Source organism: Pantherophis guttatus, chromosome 2 (genome assembly GCF_059756535.1).
Source record: "Pantherophis guttatus breed Tessera chromosome 2, ASM5975653v1, whole genome shotgun sequence".
Classification (NCBI taxonomy): domain Eukaryota; kingdom Metazoa; phylum Chordata; class Lepidosauria; order Squamata; family Colubridae; genus Pantherophis; species Pantherophis guttatus.
Genome location: NC_142064.1, coordinates 60,719,858 through 60,741,019, shown reverse-complemented (window position 1 = coordinate 60,741,019; position 21,162 = coordinate 60,719,858). Strand labels below are relative to the sequence as shown.

The 21,162-nt window shown below is 34.9% G+C and overlaps 1 protein-coding gene across 2 annotated transcripts in view; it reads right to left on the bottom strand.

Annotated features, from left to right (window-relative positions):
• CNTNAP4 (contactin associated protein family member 4) overlaps window positions 1-18,666 on the bottom strand; it is a 243,585-nt gene extending 224,919 nt beyond the window's left edge. For both annotated transcript variants that reach the window (XM_034410059.3, XM_034410060.3), the window contains exon 1: window positions 18,168-18,666. In XM_034410059.3, coding sequence (XP_034265950.2) covers window positions 18,168-18,252 — 85 coding nt within the window. In that variant the 5' untranslated portion in view covers window positions 18,253-18,666. The remainder of the gene's footprint in view (window positions 1-18,167) is intronic.
• Between the last annotated feature and the right edge of the window lie 2,496 nt (window positions 18,667-21,162).

The window sequence follows — 21,162 nt, the reverse complement described above, 5'->3', positions numbered from 1 at the left end:
CTATTAATCAAATCAGTATTATTTGATGTAATTACCAAGCACATTCAGTAAACAGTCATAGTATTACTATAGGTCTGAATAATGTGAAAACTTTCCCATTACAATATGGTAATTCTTTGCTAAATTTTATGGCAGCGTCCCTGTCTCAGAGCTGGATTTGGGTAGAAGAGAATGAATTTAGCTTCCATATATAGCTTCTTTCTCCATCCATTCATCCATCCATCCATCCATCCATCCATCCATCCATCCATCATCTCCACCCATCCACCATATCCATCCTGTCCTATCCCAATGCATCACATCACAAAACCCCTTCTCTTCCCTCTCACCTCCCCTGCCCTCCCATCCTTCAATTTATCCATCCATCCTCGGTGTCTTGTGGTCCATAATGTTGGAACTGTCCATCAGAAGGTTCTCATGCTTCTGATGCAAGATAATCATCAAATATAAAAGAATTTCAGTTCTGAAATAGCTGAAAGATAAAACCAATTATACAATTTGCAAAGCTGTTAAGCATCATTTCTTTTTTAAAAAAACTATGTAATTGCTTTTATTAATGCATTGAGCATAAACATATCTTTGAAAAATGTTTTTCAGATTGCTAGATTGCAGATTCGTATTCTCTCATGGAGATAGGATATTCAGCCTATTTCAGGTTATGTAAATTTTCATATTTTAATAAGATGTTTCCATCTTAGTTTTGTATGCTCATGAATTTTGAGAGAGGGTTAAAAGAAATGCAGTCATTCTCTACATAACTATAATTCAGCCTAGATTCAGATTTAAAATTTAGAGGTGGGAAGATTCAGTTAGAAACCTGCAATAAGTTCATTTTGGACCAGAACAGGATGAAAATAAGAAGAATTGCTTACTAAATATTAAGGAAACCTAAAGAAAATAAGAAATTAGTGGAAATACTATACAAATAATATAGTATATAAGTATACATATTACATTTGCATGCCAACTTTATCTAGTGAAAAATCAAACAACCAGACCAAAAATGAACAAAATGTTTAAGTCAACTTTTATGATATTTAAATAAAGTATCACCTCAAAAGATGAAGAAATAGTAGAAACTAAATTTAAGATTGAAAAAAAAATGGAAAACTTGCACTTGCACTGGACAAATTTATTCACTTCGTTTTTCAAAGCTATTTCTCACAATATGTACATTCGTAATTGCACATCTCAAAATATACATTTCTAGATGTGCAGTTACAAATTCATGTTTTTATATATCTCAAGGGCTAAGAATGGATTGGATATACTGGAATTGAAAGGTGAAGGATAACACAATTTTGTTCATTTAAAAATTGAACAAGGCAATGTAATTGCTCAGCAGTTAAGGTGCTAACTCTGGTCAGCTGGAAAGCCAGCAGCCCAGGCTCAAGACTCAAGTGCTACTTGATGGGGTGACCTCCCGTCCTTGCCCCAGCTCCTGTCAATCTAGCAGTTCGAAAGCATGCAAATGTGAGTAGATAAATAGGTACCACTTTGGTGGGAAGTTAACAGTGCTCTGTGACATCATGCTGGGTACTTGATCATGGAAATGTCTTTGGAAAGTGCTAGCTCAATGGCAGGGATGGGTTCTACTTACCTTTACTACCAGTTCATAAGAGGAGCGCGTGCATGCGCAGATCATCCATTATGACATCCGGGTGGGTGGGCGGAGCCTCCCGCTGCTTTTACTACCGGTTCGCAAGACCGGACAGAACCGGGGACAACCCACCACTGCTCAATGGCCTTAAAATGGATATCAGCACCACTCTCTATAATTGGCAATGATTAGCAGAGTCTGCAGGGACTCCTTTACCTTTTACCTTTATTGAACAAGAATTACAGCTATCTCAATTCCCAGTAATGATTGTTGTGTAACAACTACAACTCAAGAGAAGCATAGATAAGGCAAATAAGCATTTTGATCAATATTTGTGTTATGAACATGTTTAAACAAGAGCTGCTTTAAATTCCATGTTTGATATGTGTGTCATGGAAAGCATGGATTCCTTCCTTCCTTCCTCCTTCATTACATGGTTAGGATAAACATCAAGCAACACTAACATTATTGTAGCCTATATAACAATACCTGATCAGGCAGAAATAGAAATTATAAGTTAACAGTTCAGCATAAGATCCAACCCTCCTTACAGCTATTGCTATTGAGCAAATTTCCTAGTTATTTGAGAAGAAAAAAGCACCGGCAAGAAGCATTTTCTTCATTTAACTGATCCAGACCAGACCACCAAGAATGATACATGTGACAAGGCATATACTTGATTGAATTTTCTAGATGAGAATAGAGATTAATATTGCTATTCCCATGCTCCAACATGATTTTTGTAAATCAGAGTCAAAGGCAAAATCTGAATAAACAAACATGTTGTTTTGGAAGCTTGTACAAAAGTTTTTTTTTTTTTTGATAGGTCACAAGTCACATCCCCAGAAGCATGGTGATGTCACAAGAAGGTTTTGGTTGAGTTTTGGTACAGATTTTGTTTTTTTTGTAAAGGTAGGTATGAAAGCGAGCAGTTTGTACTACCCTTAAAAACTCAACATTAGTCCACAACTACCATAATTAAATATTAAAATGTAATAAGAAAATGGCTGACGTTCAGTGCAGTTTGTGACCCATAAGGTGGCCTGCACCAGTTTATAGCTGTTAAGTATAAATAATTTTTAAATTTTTAAAAATGAACTAGCATATTCAACTGTAAAACGTGGCATATGGAGTCATTTTAATATCTTTAAAAATCAAAACAATAATTATAAACTTGACATCAAATTTTGAGTTCACTGTTTGGACCCCCAAATGATTAAAGCTGCAGTTATCTTTACTGTATTTTACTTTACCATATTTTTCTATGGGTGAACTCTAATGAAAACAATGCTATTTTTTTCTGAATAGACAATTTAAAAGTTTTTACTGTGAAGTTTGAAATCATCAATTGCTTCACATGCAAGGAGTATGAAATAAGTTTCTGGAAAGACTAAAATAATAGTTATAGTTTAATATTAATATAATTTTACAAATTACATATTTTAAAATTTGAATTCTTTTGCAGGAATGGCCTGATAATTATCAGTAGCTATGTTCAAAATATTTTGGAATAATTTTATTCTACAGCTGCTGGTATAATACATTTACATTTTCTAGGTTTCCAAATTTATTTAATTTCTATAGTCTCTTTAATTTCTATAGTCACAATTGAAGTCAATTCAATTGACTTGCTTCTGTTAGTCTTATCCATGTTTTGGTGACCATATGAACACTAATTATCGCACAAAATTAATTGGACACATCATACTATTAAATGGCATGTCACCCACAGTTGCTTTTCCTGTAAATATTCTAAGATCAAATCTTTGAAGTTAAATTGTCTACTCTGGGGAGCACTGGGAATGCCAACGTTTAAGCTGATCATAAGCAAACATTTACAATCTATTATAAAACATTTTGCTGTAGGTCTATAAATCAATATATATAAATACACCAAAACAGATGCTTCATAAAGTATACATCTTTGGGAGGGGCTTTCTGTGTGATTCAGGAAATAATAATAGAACCAAGAGAGGAGGCTTTCAAGGAGACTCACTGTCACCATTACTGTTTATCATTGCACTGATTCCTGTGACATTACTGAACAAGTGAGCTCATGACTATCAAACATCAGAAACATCTGCCAGGCTAACTCACCACCTTTACACAAATGAACTGATGAAGCTATGTGGAAAAACACTATCTGAAATAGATATCCAGCATCTGGATGATGACGATCATTAAAAATACCTGGACATCCTTCAAACTGACAACATCAAGTACACTGAAGTCAAAAAGAAGGATGAATACATCATGAGAGTGAAGATCTTAAAGTCCAAACTCAGTGGAGACAGCCATCAAGACAATGAACACCTGGAATACTGGACTGCTCTCAAGCATAACTAAAAACCTTGAATAGGGAGACCAGAAAAATAATGACAATGAATCCTGTCCTTCATCCATGCAGCAACATAGACAAATTCTAATTACTAAAGAAAATAGGTGGGATTTGGAATGTTACATGTATGCCAGACAGCTGAAGAGTTAAAAAAAAAGGGGGAGGCATTGGAAGAATATTTGAAGGATAGTGAAGAAGATAAAGATGAAGAAGACGGAAGCTAGTATACCATGAAATATTAAATGGCCAGTAAGTATACTTAAAAAAAAAAAAAAAACCTAGCAAACCAAACAGATAAAAAGATGTGGCAATGATTGAGATCAAGAAAATTGAAGAAAGAGAAGGTTAATTCTAGCTGTACAACAGCAACTTTTAAGAAGCCAGAAATGAAAGAAAGAAAGAAAGAAAGCCAGAAATGAAAAGACAGCAAGTGGGCCACCTAGTTAGTACCTGCAACAAGATTGTACGGACTGACCACAAACAACGGAATGACAAAGTAGCAACAATAGTGCATTGGAAGATTTTCAGGAAATACCATTTGCCTGCAAGCAAGAGCTGAGGGTACTACAAAATAGTCAAAGTGATAAAAAAAAATGAAGATGTTAAAATGCTCTGGGAATTCAAACAGATAAGCACTTGCTACATCCCAGATTCAACAACTGTCTATAAGAGAGACCAAAAAAAAAAAAATCTGGATAGTGAACACTTGAACACCATCGGCATTGACAAAATCACCATCAGCCAATTGTAAAGGGCAGCTTTACTTGGAACAGCTCACATCCTACAAACAATACCTTTAACACGGTGGTGAAATCTAAAATTTGTTACTACTGCTTCTTGTGAGTGTGGCTTGGTGGGGGGGGGGTAATGTGACTGGGTGGGCATGGCCAATTATTTTTTACTTTTAAAACCATTTTTTACATGTAAAACCATGTAAAAAAAAATGATTTCAAAAGGCTCTGACGATCCCAGCTGAGTTGCCTGATCGTCAGAGGGTTTTTAAAAAACCCTCTGCCAATCAGGCAACTCAGCTGGGATCGTCAGAGCTTGGATAGTCAGAGCTTGGCTCGGCAGAGGCATTTAAAAGAAAAAAAGCCTCTGATGATTGTGCAGCTCAGGTGGGCATGGGGGCGGGAACAGGGATTTTTGCTACTGGTTCTCTGAACTGCCCGCCACCATTGCTACCTACTCGCCCGAGCTGGTCCGAACCGGGAGCATTTCACCCCTGCTTTAACATCACCAAACATCTGCCTATCCCAGGTCCTTGGGAAGGGGGACTCGATAGGAGAATAAAAATGTGAACTCCACTCTAAACATCTAATCATAATAATATAAATAAGCTTATATGAACTTTCCTAATTAAATATGCAGTGGACTTTTATAAATAGATATTTTAAAAAAGTTTTCTTTAACTTTCACAGAATTTGCAACCCTAATTCTAGGCAGAATCTTGGAATTATAAATAGAATTGCTTTGGAAGAATAAATGGTTTGGGGCAGTATTAAAATATCCCACAGATGCTATAATCCGGACATGTTTGATTACTGTTTTAAAAGCTTTTTCATTGTCATATATATCTCTAGGCTATAGTTTCTAAATCACAGATCTTCCACTGCCATAATGCTTGATAACACAGCAAATTGATTTTACTAAAAAAAACCTCTGCAGACTTGTCAGGAACGATATACATTCGGACATCTACTGGCTATTGCACATGAAGTACACAAAATTAAATATCTGCTTGCTAACAAAATTACTTAATATTCTCACTAGACTTTTGATTTTCCTTCACTGAGCTTAACACGAATACAATACATAATAACAACTGAAAAATTCAACTCAGCAGTGACCATACCTTCTAAATAATGTTCCAAATATGGAAAAAGAAAAAAAAATACATGCTTTTTCTTTTATTTTTTTGTTGCAGTATTTACTACATAAGAATGAATAAATTAGCCAAGAGGCATCCAAACTAGCAAGCACACTATTGAATCCAATTTCTCTGAGCTTTCATTGACATAAGCAGCACTCCTACATATCTATTGCAAACAAAAGAGATAGTCTTTATAGAAAGAGAAGTGGCTGCTGATTTCATGGTATTACATCTTGAGAATCTGCTACAAAATCTATGCAACAGACATATAGTAACTATCATGTATTAGCACTCTTAGTCTGTTCTCGCAAGACGGTTTAAGCCTTGTATGCTGGTAAAGTCCACATTAATGCCAAGAGTTTTATTAATGTAAATAGTGATGGATGGTGGGTGCTAATCTAATTTTAACTGTTGATTGAATCTTAATTCAATTTGGTTCAGAGATCAGTTTGATTTTGAATCATTGAATCAGATTAATTCAATTCAAGTTGCTGAACTGATTCAAGAGAGAGAGAAAAAAAAACAGCTTTTGCATATGCTGAAAAGCCTTTCTAAATAATTGATTAGGCTTGGAAAATCAATTTGATTCAGAGATTCAATCAAATCACCTTGTAATTGTATCTCCAATTCAAATCTTTGCACAAACCCAGCATATAACACATAAACCTGTGGTACTAATGATGCCTTTTCAAAAAAATTAAAGGAGGAGCACCACAAGACAATGTTATCAGCTGTGTTATAAAAGGAAAATGAATTTAGTCATTCTTCCCTACAGCTGCTAAGTCTTTAAAATAGCATGCTTACTTTATGCAATTAACATCTCATCTAGCATCAGCAGGAAAAAGCAAAAATAACTTTTCTTTCTTTTATTTTTTTAACAGGGAACATTTATAAGGTGTAGCAGAGTGACTACCACCTTCCTATAGTCAGAAAATGGCTTTCAAAAATGTGGCTGATTAATTCCTTCTGCAGAATTTACCCACACATAGGAATTCTTCCCAAAATGCCATTTTACAAACATAAGATGACAAAGGTATCATCCACACTTTATTTATGTAGTTAATAAATAATGCACTTCTACATTTTTGCATATATAATTCATCTTCTGATCCAGCATCCGTACTCTAAATAAACAGCATAATTTTGATGACACTTAATTCTGACTTTGAGATTTTTCACAAAATTCAAACTGAATATTTCAAACTATTGAAAGTATTGAAAATATCCCCCCCCCCCCGAAAAGAGGATAAAATTCAAACTACCTTAAAGAATGTGAAGTGGCTAAGGCAGTTATTCCATTTCTGGAAGAACTGATTTGGTGTGTCCAATCAATCCCTAATATACCATGCTCTACTCTCTTAACCATAGTCAAAATCTAGGTTTTAGGAGTTTAGGAGATAAGACAATTGATCCATATAACTTAGCCCAGCATAGGTATGGGTCCCTGGACATTTCTTAAGGTCAGGAATGCACAATCTCTTGCCTGTATCCCCAATTTGTCTGTTGTTGTGTAGTAAATGGTGTTTTCAGTGAAATGATGGACCTGCCTTTATTTTATTTTTTTCAATTTATCTGGCTGGGGTGGGGATGGCCTGGTCATTGCAGACAACTGGGTGGGCATGGCTGGGATGGGCTGGGGTGGCATGGACAGATCCCTTGCTGTCTCTGGGATGGCTCTGTGAGACAACTCTGGGTCTATTGCGGGATGGATCCAACCCATGGCTGCATGTTTGACACGTCTGGGATAGGGTTTCCTGCCTGAGCAGGGGGTTGGACTAGAAGACCTCCAAGATTCCTTCCAAATTTGCTATTCTGTTATTTTGTATAACAAAATTATAATGTTCCCATACAAACATTTCCTTTCTTATTCTCTAAAAAAGTTTTTTAAAGTCATTTATTATATTCACAATGTAAGTTAAAGGAATGCTTGACCTAATTGGCTGTTTTCAAGAAAAGAGTGTACCAACTAATAAGAACAAACTCTTTAAAAAAACTTCCTATGACGATTTATTAAATTTTATCATGCCATAACCAGTTGAGTACAATCTACTTTTCTTCATTTTCTTTGACAACACAAAATGTCCATAATCTATTCTCTGAAGCAATAGTGATTACATGATTCTCCTCAAAAATATGGACACAATATTTAGAGTGAGCAAATTGAAACATCTCAGTCTTCTTCAGATTGGCCATCATCTTTATCTGTTAGAATACTGAAATGTGATCACTTCTGACATGGTTGTGGTGGAATGTGAGTTTTATGAAGAAGGTAACTATCATACAATTTCTATAAAACACAAGAGGATCATCAAAGAGAAGGCAGCTGCTCTTTAAAATCTTTCCTCTTTAAAAATTAGATAGAAATCCCTCCATAGATAACTGAAGAAAGCTCTAGTGATTGTAACAATTTGCTAGCTGGAAAAATGTCAGGATTTCAACCCATATGACACATTTGCTATTACACTGCCATTAAGCACTGAATATAGAGAAGGCTTAGGGAGAAAAAAAACCCTAATTGCATCAAGATAATCTCTGCTTTATCAGACATTCAGAATAGAATGCTTCAATTCACAGATGGCCATTTTCATCCTGTCCTTCTTAAACATTTGATTCCAGATAGACAGCTGGAGGGAAAAAAGAAAGTATTGATTAATGCTGCCATGTTACTCAGCCTAAAAGCATAGGTATAACATATGAAACAGAGAAAAAAAAGAAAGAATTACAAGTTTACAATAGGTTAAGTACCTTGTTTTCCCAAAAATAAAAACCTGTCTTATATTTTTTTGAACCCTGAAATAAGTGCTTGGCCTTATTGCCATGCACTCAAAAGCCCGATTGGGCTTATTATCAGGGGATGTCTTATTTTGGGGGAAACAGGGTATTAATACCAGATATGGAAAATCTAACCCTCCCTCCCCCTACCAATTTGTTCATTCAATCTGATGGAAGAACTTTTGGTTTAAACATTCTTTCAAAAGGGATGATTCAAAATATTGTGGATGGAATGCGGTTTTGCAGGTTTTAACCAATACGAATCTAAGGGATATGTCTTGTCTTTATTCTGTCTTTATTGCATGATCTCCTCTCAGCATTCTGCATTCTTCCTAGATCCCAAAATTTCCATAAAATTCTAAGAAAAATATATTAAAAATCAATCATCTCAATGGGCTTTGTCAGTACTTGGGCTTATTGCCACTGCTCAGAGTAAATGCAGCTTTCAAGAACATGTTTAATATTTTTCCCCTTCCATAATGAAGAAATTTAGAGAAATTGTCCAATGTAACCGTTCCTTTATTTGGTGGACAATGTTAACAATACGCAGGAGCTCATTTTCCCATAAATATCTGTGGAATGCTACCATAATTACAAACTGACCATTTCTTGACACTCACATTGAAATTGTTATATAAACAGAGACAGAGAAAATTACAGAATTTTTTTTTTTCCAGTATTGCTCATTATTTTATAATGGCTTTTATCATCAGGTGTCCTGTGATATGAAACAAGTGAAATCTTATGGCAATGGTGATTAAATAAGAGTCTGCTACTGTATTAGAATTACAATTAAGGGCTATTTGGCCATTTCTTTATAAATGGCGGGATGGAGGGATGAGAAGAGTATGAGGGGGAAAAAAGGTAGCTGGTGACACTGGAAAGGGGAAGGGGAAGAGGAAGGAAAGGAAAGCTCAACTTTGTAACAAATTGATCCTATTAAAGATCATGCAGAAATAATATTTTGTTAAAGAAAGAATGTATCTTATTAAAGAAAACCCACTTGTATCCTATATTTGTTTATACAATGTTATTGTTAAATAAAATATTGTTAATCTAGCACCCACCCACCCCAGAAGAGGACACATGCAATATAACACCTACTCCTACAATTAAGGTACTATGGTACACCTACTCCTACAATTAAGATACTGGTAACCCCAGTACCTCTAAGTATCATTGGAGGGTGGGGCTTGATGGCAAGATTTTAAATTATTCATAAACTTATAAGAAGTCTTGCCACTTCAGACCAAATGAACCCCCAGCGTTTTAAAGTTGCTGTTAAACAATTTTGCATTGATTAAGCTCTTAAACAAAAACTGAATTTATATAATGCAGACTAAATAGTAAAGAAGGGTTAGACTTATGTATAAACAAGTGATTGCAATTATTTTAATTTTCTAAGAGAGAGTAAAAGGGACATTAAAAGGCTGTTGAGATGATGATAGGATAATTAGGAAAGTTCAAATAGGCTCTTTGCTTTGCTAAAATGGTGGTGCTGCCTTCCTTTGATGGCTCAGAAAAAATTCAACTGTTGTCATCAGTAGAATGGAAGTAGTGGAAGGAAATACTCAGTTCTCACTTTCTTACACCTATACTGTTCTCAGTCTTATTTATTATACTCACTGAAAGAGACTAGCTGGAGCTATAAGCATGGCTGGTAGGCTAACTACAGAGCAGGGAAGTCTGTGGGGATGGCCACTGACTTCAAAACAATGGTCAATCCAAAATCCAATGTAAATGACAATATGAATGACAGCTTGAACTGATGTTTAATTTTAAAGAAACTATTACTATTTTTCAAATGTTTTTGAAAACAATTATTTTTACCTTGCCAGAATGAGATCTGTTCAATCTGTTCAGATCTGTGCATTTAATTTGCTAATCTTCTTCTTGCTAGTTTTGTATAACATGAGATGTGGTTTGGAAGAAGATGGGTCTGTTTTTCAAAAATACTGTGTTGTAGAATGATTGAAGAGATCAGCCTGAGCAATAACTTAGGACTCTTAGAAAGTTATGATGTTTACAATGGTTGCAAGCAGCAGTCTTTTGGTGCAGTTTTAGCAAATTTTTCAAGGCAATTACAAGCCAACTAAAATCTAAAACAATTATAATAATTAAAGGCTTATAAAAATTATCATTCTCTTAATTCTGTGTCTATTGTCATGTCCAAAAGTAAAGGATATACTGTACTCAGAACAAATACTAATTACTAAATCTAACCTTTCGTATCTGTTCACCTATCATATCTATTGTAATTATTTCTCAAAACCACATATGTTAATGTTTTAATTACAAAAATATTCGTTGAATATGTTTATATGTTAACAAGCTGTTAAGCAGTTAGAAATGCACCATATCTTATTCCTGAACTATACAAAGTAATAAGATATGATTAATTTAAAAAAGTAATTATTAGATCCACTTACCAGATGGATAAACTACTACTTCTTTTTAATCTCTTATGATTTAAACCTTTCAGGACCATCATTTAAACCATGATGGACTGTTATAGATATGGCATTTAATTCATAATTCTGTAGTTATTAATATAACATTACTTAAAATGTCATATTATATAAGTTTCAGTCACCTTTCGAATTATTGCACTGAAGGTATTCATTAACTGGAATATCAACAATATCATTTTTACACTTTAGTCTATGTTTCTTTTTTATTAGTGAAGAGAAAGAAAATTCACTAGCAGCAATATGTAGTCCTTTGAACCTCCTCCTGCTTCTATGTAAATCAGACTCCAGTGGAGTCTATAGAATTATTATTTATAGAACACATTTTCTTGGTAATTTGCAAATTCACTCTCCTTCTTTCTTTGTTAGATATATCAATTTTCCGATATGGAATGTGGTTTTTTTAATTCACTCACATATGTTCATTCATAATTGTAATCCACCCCATTCTAACAATAATTTGTGATTTTGAATATGTATATTAAAACCCATTTTCCTCTCAAAACACATTTCAAAAAAGACTTTTTCAGAAACACATTTCTCATTTTTTAATACTACAGAACATTTAAAAAGTTTGGAAATGGGTAGTATAAGTTATCATAAAAAATTTTCTACTTGTCTATTTTGGCTACAGTGTAATAAAGAATTCTGGACCAGGAGTGTTCGGCCTTGGCAACTTCAAAGCCTGCGGACTGCTGGCTGGGGAATTCTGGGAGTTGAAGTCTACAGGTCTTAAAGTTGCTAAGTTGGATATTCCTGTTCTAGACTCTGTGGGTCCTTGGCCTTATAGCTGGGTTTTTCTTATGTTCTTATACATATGAGTATTAATTTGGTCAGCACAAATAGTGACTCCAAGATAGCCATATATGCAAGATCAGAAACAGGCTGTTAAAATCTATGACAAATACTATATTTCCCAAATTAAAAAGATTGGCTACAATGTGTGGGATGCTTGCAAACAGAAGTTAATGCATTCATACCCATAACATATAAAGCAACACATTAGTAGACAGAAACAAGATATAGGAGACCCAAAAATATTCTTCTTAATTTGTTTATTTATTCAGAGATTGCTTTTCTTTCAGAATTGCTTGCTGCTATACTCTGAAGCATCGATAATATTGTGTAATTATCTAATAGCTAATTTATTACTGATTGAGCAACGGATGCATTAATGACAACAACAGCAGTAACAGAAACAATTTCTTATTATTATTGTAGATATCTGAGGGAGATGGGTGGTTTAGAAATAGGAAATATAAATAAGTAAAAATATTTTGTGTCTTTAAAATCCCAGATTATTCTAAAAATGTAAATTTATGAAGAAATAATGATAATTCCAAAGAAGAGTGAGACGGGGGAGGGGGAGAGAGATATATATGATATAGAATAGATAGAAGATAGATAGATAGATAGATAGATAGATAGATAGATAGATAGATAGATAGATAGATAGATCATGGCTAACAATATGTTTTCACATTTTCAGCAGGCTTAGATGCACACACACAAACACACAGAGAAGTGATATGGACATGACAATTAGGATCATGAGATTCCTTTAAAAGTTTCACCTCTAATATCATAACTTCTGCCTCTTGAGTATAATACATGAAGTGAGAATATTAATAATAGTAATTAAAAGTGGAATAAGGTTCTAAATTACAAGTATTAAAGGCAAATTCTAAATAAATAATTCTATAGGCAGGATCATTAGTTGTAAATTCCTTCCTTGATTTATAGGTTAGACAAGAACAGTCAATCCATTTTATATTACACTAAGCAGAGGTGGATTTCAGCAGGTTCTGATCAGTTCTGGAGAACCGGTAGCAGAAATTTTGAGTAGTTCGAAGAACCGATAAAAACCACCTCTGACAGGCCCCACCCCTTCTATTCTCTGCCTCCCCAGTCCCAGCTGATTGGGAGGAAATGGGGATTTTGCAGTATCCTTCCCCTGCCATGCCCACCGAGCCATGCCCACCAAGCCACACCCACAGAACTGGTAGTGAAAAAATTTGAAACTCACCACTGAAACTAAGCCTTTATTCCTTCTTTTTAATTCTATGATTGCTAACCTTTAATAACACCATTTTTTCCATGTTACAGTGTTTCCCCAAAAATAAGACCCTGTCTTATATTTTTTTGAACCCTGAAATAAGCGTTTGGCTTTATTTTCGGGGAGGTCTTATTATTTTGGGGTGCATGGAGCAAGATGGGGCTCCTCTTGCTGTCTTATCTGATTTCCAGCTCTGTGTTTAAATATTTTCAGAGAGGGCTTATTTTCAAGTGGAGGATTATTTTAGTTTATGCACTCAAAAGCCTGATTGGGTTTATTAGCAGAGGATATCTTATTTTCGGGGAAACAGGGTATTTTCTTGCCCTATGTTTGATTAGTGATAGTAACACTTGTCTATGGGTATTCTCAGTCATCCAGGTCATGGTTGACCCAAGGTATTTTTTCAAAAGGCAACTGGACTTTTTGTGTTTTTTCTCTTGAAGATGTTTCATTTCTCATCCAAGAAGCATCTTCTGAACTGAAGATGCTTTTTGGATGAGAAGCAAAATATCTTCAAGAGAAAAAAACAGAGAAAGCCAAGTTGCCTTTTGAAAAAGCATCTTTGGGACAATAGTAATGATATTATTTTTTTCATTTCTTTCCGTGAAGCATTTTCTAAATTCCCTTCTGCAATCTGACATACTCCACTAATATGGTGCAACTGAAATCACTAGCAGTGAATACTGGGTACTGTAGTTCCAATACATCATAAGAACGACAATGATTTGTTACCTCTTTCTTCAAACAAATTTAAAGTTCATATTAATTTAGGTTAATTCCTTACCTTCTCCATTCTTTTCCTGTATTGGTTACCTCTCCCTTCTTCCATAGAGTGTCTCTTAGACTTGCGAATTTAGATTGGAGTGTTTTTTTTTAATTTCTGCTTTTTTGTTTGATTCTAATTATGATATGTTCTGAAGCATACATATCATCTATTAATAATAAAGCTGTCATAATAATTGCTTAATCAGTAATAAATTGAGTTGATTTTATTTTCACAAATAGAATTATTTCAGGTCAGATGAAGTGAGAGTAGTGAAAGTAGTTTGTAAACTGATAATTCTATTTTTAAAATACCAGCTGTCAAGGTATAGAAAATATTATATGACCTTTCCCTTCCAACAGAAGCTAACTTCCTGGAAAGATTATGATTAGTCGTCATATATTTTAATACTAGTCTTTGTCAGATCTTGGAATGATACACATGTAATTTCATTGCTGCAGCTCTGTAGATATTGATAGGATTAAAGGCAATTGAACATACAAAACTTTTCAGCATACAATCTAAACTCTTAGTGACCTTAATAGGATTTGCTCCTATGATATAACTGGAACTCTATACTCAGTTTCTCGACAGTCACTAAACTTTCTTCTAGGTAGATGAATATAAAACTATGCTAACATATCTGTTATCATCTTCTAAAATGTTTTAAGACCTTTTATGTTGTACTGAAACAACAAAAAGTCCAGGAGTAAGCTTAAATCCATTTGAATCAGTCCCATTGAATTTAAGAGGGATTACTTCTGAGCACCTATATACAGGATTACATTACATTTTACCTCTACTAAATTAATTTTCTTTTTCAAAATCTCCATGCCACAATTAACAGCCAGCCCAAATACCTATCCTACGAAATGGTACTAGTGATGGCTGATTAGCTATCTTCAATTAGATTTGTTGATGTGAAGATTTAAAGTTTGAAAATGTGCTTAACTCTAAGTTTTCTTTTGCTGAAACGAACAAACAAAATGTTTTGAGAACTAATTTGCAGGACTTTATCCTACACCTTGATTAATTATTGTTACTACTTTAAAGCAGTGAAATGTATACGAAGTTTAATTATGATTTCTGCAGCATCTCTTTCCCACAAAGTTTGAAAGGTAGTGTCGTATAGACAACATTGTCAAATCTCCATTCCTGACAGTTGACTAGGAAAACATTACTAGTCACGGAACTATCTTCAAAATAGTCAAGAAGTTTAAACCACAAAACCTACATTTAAAACGTATCTGTATACTTTTAAAGATTTCAGTTGTCCTTTAAGGCTTTGTGATGATGTTTCATTGTTTTATATCTATGGCTGCATAGATCTTCCAATTGCTTCAGAAGTTTTAATTCTTTAGGAAGAGTCAGCTTTGAATTGTCTGCACTGTTCAGAATGAAAATTTTCCAAGGGAAACCAATTGCATCTATGGAAAACATGTAGCAATACTCATTTAGAACGAACAGTAATAATGTATGAATTCCGCTAAATTGTTCACCTGATAAGGCTTGCTTGTTTCAAATAACTTGAATAAGAACTTTAGAAGTTCTTATCTCTGGCTCATGTAGTCAACTCTGTAAATAAGTTGCTCAGAGTAAGTAGCAAAACATAGATGGAGTAATGTATAAATCAACTCTTGAGAGAGCTCTAATTTCTCACACATATTGTCCCAAGCAAGGATTGAGATTATGGAAAAGGTTAAATAGGACTTGAAGATCTAGCATTAGAATCCCCAATGAAAAAAAAAAATTAGAAGAACTAAGGAAATAGATTGAACTTGAGAGCTTTAGGATTTAGTTGTCACCATTTACATACTTTCACATATGCATTTATGTGAAAAGATAAGTAAGAATTGTAAGAACCGGTAAGAAGAACTATATCCTAATTTTATGAGATCCTATGCCTATTGACTCTGTAGGAAACATTACTGTGTATAGTGAAGATTATATTTGCATAAGATGATTGAAATAGGAGTATAAAAATATGAAAACATTTGGAATGATACTGTTAGTGTCTACTGATGTCACTGTATAGGCAGTAGATGAACGTATACAGACACTCAAGGCAAAATGATAAAAATAGTGATACACTAATAAAAAACAAAATTTCCTGACAAATTTGATCAATGGGATGAACCCACTTTTAATCATATGATATGACATTAAATATGAAAGATGAATGCATAATTGAAATTTTAGGAAAAATTTGGATGGATCCAGTTTAATTTAAATAGGCATCAGTCTCACCAAAGTCAATTGGATAAGTTAGCAACTGGTATCTTAAGTCCCATCAATATCAGTGGGTAAGAGTGACTAAATCTGAATAAAAAACTAATGCCATTAAAAATAAGACAGAAATCAAAGTAATGCTATGCTATGCTACGTTGGATAGAGATGGAAGCATACATAAATTGGTTTATATCAATATTGAAAACTATTTTAAATTCTGCAAGATCTTTGGATTTTATATTCATCATCTGTAACATCTCAAAATGGCTACAGAATTCATTAGATTGCCAAGGTATTTTAATTATTGGTTCTCACCAAATTAACTACGGAACCAAAAAAAGAATGCCTTTATATCCCCTAAGAGATGTATAATTCAAAAATGTGTCATACATTAAAGGCAAGAATCACTGCAGTGATATTTGATGTTTTTATTCATCATAATTCTGTGGAGAACAAAAAGATGTTTGCTATAATTTACTCCCAGCCTTGCTTCCTAAATTGTAAGAGTGACCTCTAGTGCTTTGCTGCTCTGATATAGTTCCTGAAGTCCTATTTTGCTATAGATTGAAGAGGCATCTACTAAATAGTGCAATTCAGTTTCAATATTCTTCTGACAAAGGGATGAAATCATGAAATGAAAAAAATGGAACAATGATGAATTTAGAAACTGCATCTAAATACATTGCAGCAGGGAGTTGACAGAGAAAACTTATTCCGTGCACTTGAATGTCAAATGAAGTAACATGAATGAATGACACACAGACACACAGACACACAGACACACACACAGACACACACACAGAGAGAGAGAGAGAGAGAGAGAGAGAGAGAGAGAGAGAGAGAGAGAGAGAGAGAGAGAAAGAGAGAGAGAGAGAGAGAGAAACACACACACAGGCAGTTCTCCACTGCAGAGAATGGGCTTCTTAATGATTGTATTTCATTCTTTAAAGCATGGGATCCAGGGAAATTATTCCACTTTCCTGATCTATTTCTTCACTGTTCTTGGCAGCTTTCTTTTCAATGGTGTGACTGTGTTATTTATGGATCTTTTCTACTCCCAGTTCCTCTAACTCAAGTCCCTATTCCTTGCTTCCTTCCTTCCCCCCATCTCCTCATCATATAAACTTCCATCAATGAACTGAAAATCAGAATACATGGACAGGAACCCCAGTTAAGATGTTTAATGCAAACTTAAGCTTTTTATTAACCGAGGCATTTAATAAGATCAGTCATCATGAATAGAAAAATGAGTTGCTCTCATATATTTGCCTATAATATACTTTGTACATAAAATTTGGTCTGAGTCAGCTTTGGGACTTATTTATCCCATATCTACAAGAAATACCGATTACTAAGTTAGTGACTCTCTTAAGTTCGAGAGTTACACGGAGCTTTCCTTTACAAATTATTGTCTTTTCAAAAATGAAAAGAGGAACACCATTTTCACACTGCCACTAACCTTCTACTGCCTGGTCACACATGAACATTACTCTCCTCCTAATCAATGAACATACCCTAAAATCTTGTCCTTTGCGTTGGCTGTGCTGTGTTACGATAGAGAGAGCTACACTGCCTTCACTCAAGCAAAGCATCCTTGTCCATAAAACTGCACATTGCTAAATGCAAAGCTGATGCAGCAGAGAGTATCAGCATGCCAGCAGTCTCCCAGGAAAGACTTAACTCCTTGCTAAATATTGTGCTGCTCTATAGTAAACATTTAAAAGGGCATGAGGGGAGGGGGAGAGAATAAAAGACAGGTTGGGGGGGGGCGAGGAGGGAAAGTAATATAGCAGAGCATGCAGTTAATAGCGAAATGTGAATTCCCCAGAGGCTATTGTACCCTAAACTGCTCTGATCAGAGTCTGGTCAAATCAGTAAATGAAAAACACAAGGACGTGACACACTTTCAGCATCTGAAATCTTTTCATCCCATCTATTTGTAGTTCCGATTGCAGCTGCCTTGATTTATTCGGAAAACTCCCTTTCTAAAGTCCTGATTTCATTACAATAAGTCCTAAGTTTTGCAGAACAGTCTGGTCTAAGTTTAATATCCATTGGTGATACTCACAGATCTCTCCAGCTGCTAATATATTCCAAGGATGAAGAGGGACCAGAAATAACAGCCTGAAGAAGATTTCCATAGAAGAATCCATGGTCTCCTTGAATGAGGCACCCCAAAGTGTCAAGAGTATCAGGAGACAAACACAGCTGCTCTGCACTTCAGTTGTGCTCCGGCTTCTTCTGTTTTCCTTTCTTCCTTCTCTCTCTCTCTCTGTGTTTTAGGGCTTCCCAGTAGCCAAATGGTTCAGTCAGATGCACTCTGCGTCTTTTCTCTCTTTCATACACAGGCAGCCACACACGCAGCTCACAAGATCTGCTTTTTTTCTCCTAACAGCAGCAATCCCCAGAGAGGATTCTACTGCACGGATCTCTAATTTCACAGAATCACTCAGAGCTAAACTGCCAGGCTGCCCTGTACAGTTTGGTTACTGAAGCTTCCCGTTCATGATGTGTCCCGGATACCCCTTGTGGTGACAGGTAGGAAATGTGACTCTATGATGAAAGCCAGACAATAAAGAGAACAGCCTGCACATGTGTGCCAAGAGCAGTCTTCCTGTTGGATGGTGACTGTACCCAATTCTTTATGGGCAATGCCATACAAAGGGAAACGAGTGAGAAAAAGGGCAGAAGGCAGAACAAAGCTGTATATTTGTTGCTATCGGAAGCTTCCTCTCCCTCATTCTGCATTTAAAGGTAACTTTCAGCAGCTACATAATTTGCAAGAAGAGAAGAGAACATTCCAATTTTATACCAGGAATGGTTGCCATGAAATCCAATATTTACTCCATACATGCATTAAATTTTTCATTCGGTGCAAGACCTTTGATTTTGAATAGATACTTCAGGAGGTTCCCTTGAGACAGTATCTTTAATGAGACACAGAATGGCTAAAGTTCTAAGAAACTGAAATCCTACAAACATGTAATGTGCTACTTTAGACATTCAAAGAACCTTAAGGTTGACATTTATTTGTCACATTCAGAAAATAATCCCAAGTATAAAAGAGGAAGCTGGAAGGCCTTAAACTGGAATAATGAATGATAAAATGCCAACGTGCTGAAAAGAAATGGCATAGGTTTTCTGGTCTTCATTTTGAAAGAAAGTTTTCCCAAATAAAACTTAACCATAACTATCTGATAAATACAACAACATATAACACAAAGTTGGTTATTAAACCCATTAATCGGGAACCATAACATCTTGCAATCAATCATCAAAATATTCTGTTGGATAAGGTAGATCAGGTTGCATCTCTTACTCCAATATGTAAAACAGCTTTACATTTAAAAAGATAATAAAGTAGAATAATAAAGAAATAAACATTGCAGAGTTTAAATGCCCACCTTTAAATTGTGATTTGTATTCAACAATGTTTGGCAAATTTCAATGAAGTCTGTTCCAGATATAATATGCCTTCTGAATCCATAGAGCAGTTTCTAACTTGGACATTTAATAGGATAATTTCAAAGTAAATCACTTTATGCCAGTGGTTTATGAAGTTTATATTATTATTATTATTATTATTATTATTATTATTATTATTATTATTATTATTATTATTATTATTATCAACAACAAATTAAACATTCTAGAAAGAAGAATATTAAGTAAATTTCATCCATAAGTCTTCAAAGACTGAAAAAGTTTTTATGTGTACAGTTGCTGTTATTCAAGAACTGTTGCCAGATGAAAATATGGTATCTAACTTTTTACAAATATAATTTGTAGAATATTCTCAAGATTTAATTGATTCTAAGAAAGAAAACTTTACAAGGTCAAATATCAAGTAAGCCAAGTGAGAGCCTGCTAGATATGAGTCCATTTCATGTAATATCTGTGCAAATGTGTATGCATATGAATTATGCCACAAAATGGATTTATGTATGTGCATGCATAATGTTCATAATTCTTTAGCCTTAAAAAACTGTAATACTATGGGAATGAGTATGTGTGTAACTGGCCAGTCTCATAAAATGCACTATTTAAAGAAAGCACACACTGGGAATCTGGGATCCATCCTGCTTCACTAACTAAAGTTAAACTTGATTTATATGGATAAACTTAAGAGAATATGATGACCCTGCATCAACTGGAATGTTCTTTTAACTGTTTTCCTTATAAAACAGTAGACAACAATAACTGAGTGTCTCCCATATGTCCCCAAAATTTATAGTTGCTATTCAAAGGCCATAAATCTGCTTGTTGTTATTTTAGATTCAAAGATTCTAACAATGGCAAATATATTATGTTCAGGGCTTATTCAAAGAATCAGTGCCCCATTAAGTCAGCTATACAGGTATTCACTGAGTAACTGACCTTGAAGCAATCATTCTCTCAGCTGAACCTATATCCAAATTTGAGGGGAGATTAAAGGTAGAATTGTCTGTATTCGTTTTATTTTTATTTATTTTATTTTATTAAATTTCTATACCGCCCTTCTCCCGAAGGACTCAGGGCGGTGTACAGCCAGAAATAAAACCATGACAGTATAAAAATTAAAAACAATTTAAAACAATTAAATCAATTGGCCGAAAATTCTAATAAAACAATCCATTAAAATAGTAAAAATATTATTATTATTTAGGCCAGCCCTGCTTGTTGTAATGTTTTTAGGGCGCGACGAAGGGTACGCAAGTCTGGAATCCTACGAATCTCCGGGGGCAGCTCATTCCAGAGGGTGGGGGCCCCCACAGAGAATGCTCTCCCCCTGGGGGTCGTCAGCCGACATTGTCTAGCTGATGGCACCTGGAGGAGCCCCTCTCTGTGGGAGCGTACCAGTCGATGGAAGGCTATTGGTGGCAGAAGGCAGTCTCGTAGATACCCAGGGCCCATACCATGGAGCGCTTTAAAGGTGGCAACCAACACCTTGAATCGCACCCGGAAGACCACCATTCAGTGCTTGTTAGAGAGATTGGATCATCAGCAAAAGAAGCAAAAATCTATCACCAGATGGAAGCAGATTAATATGCATAGAAGCATCACTGTTTTAAATCCTAAATAGG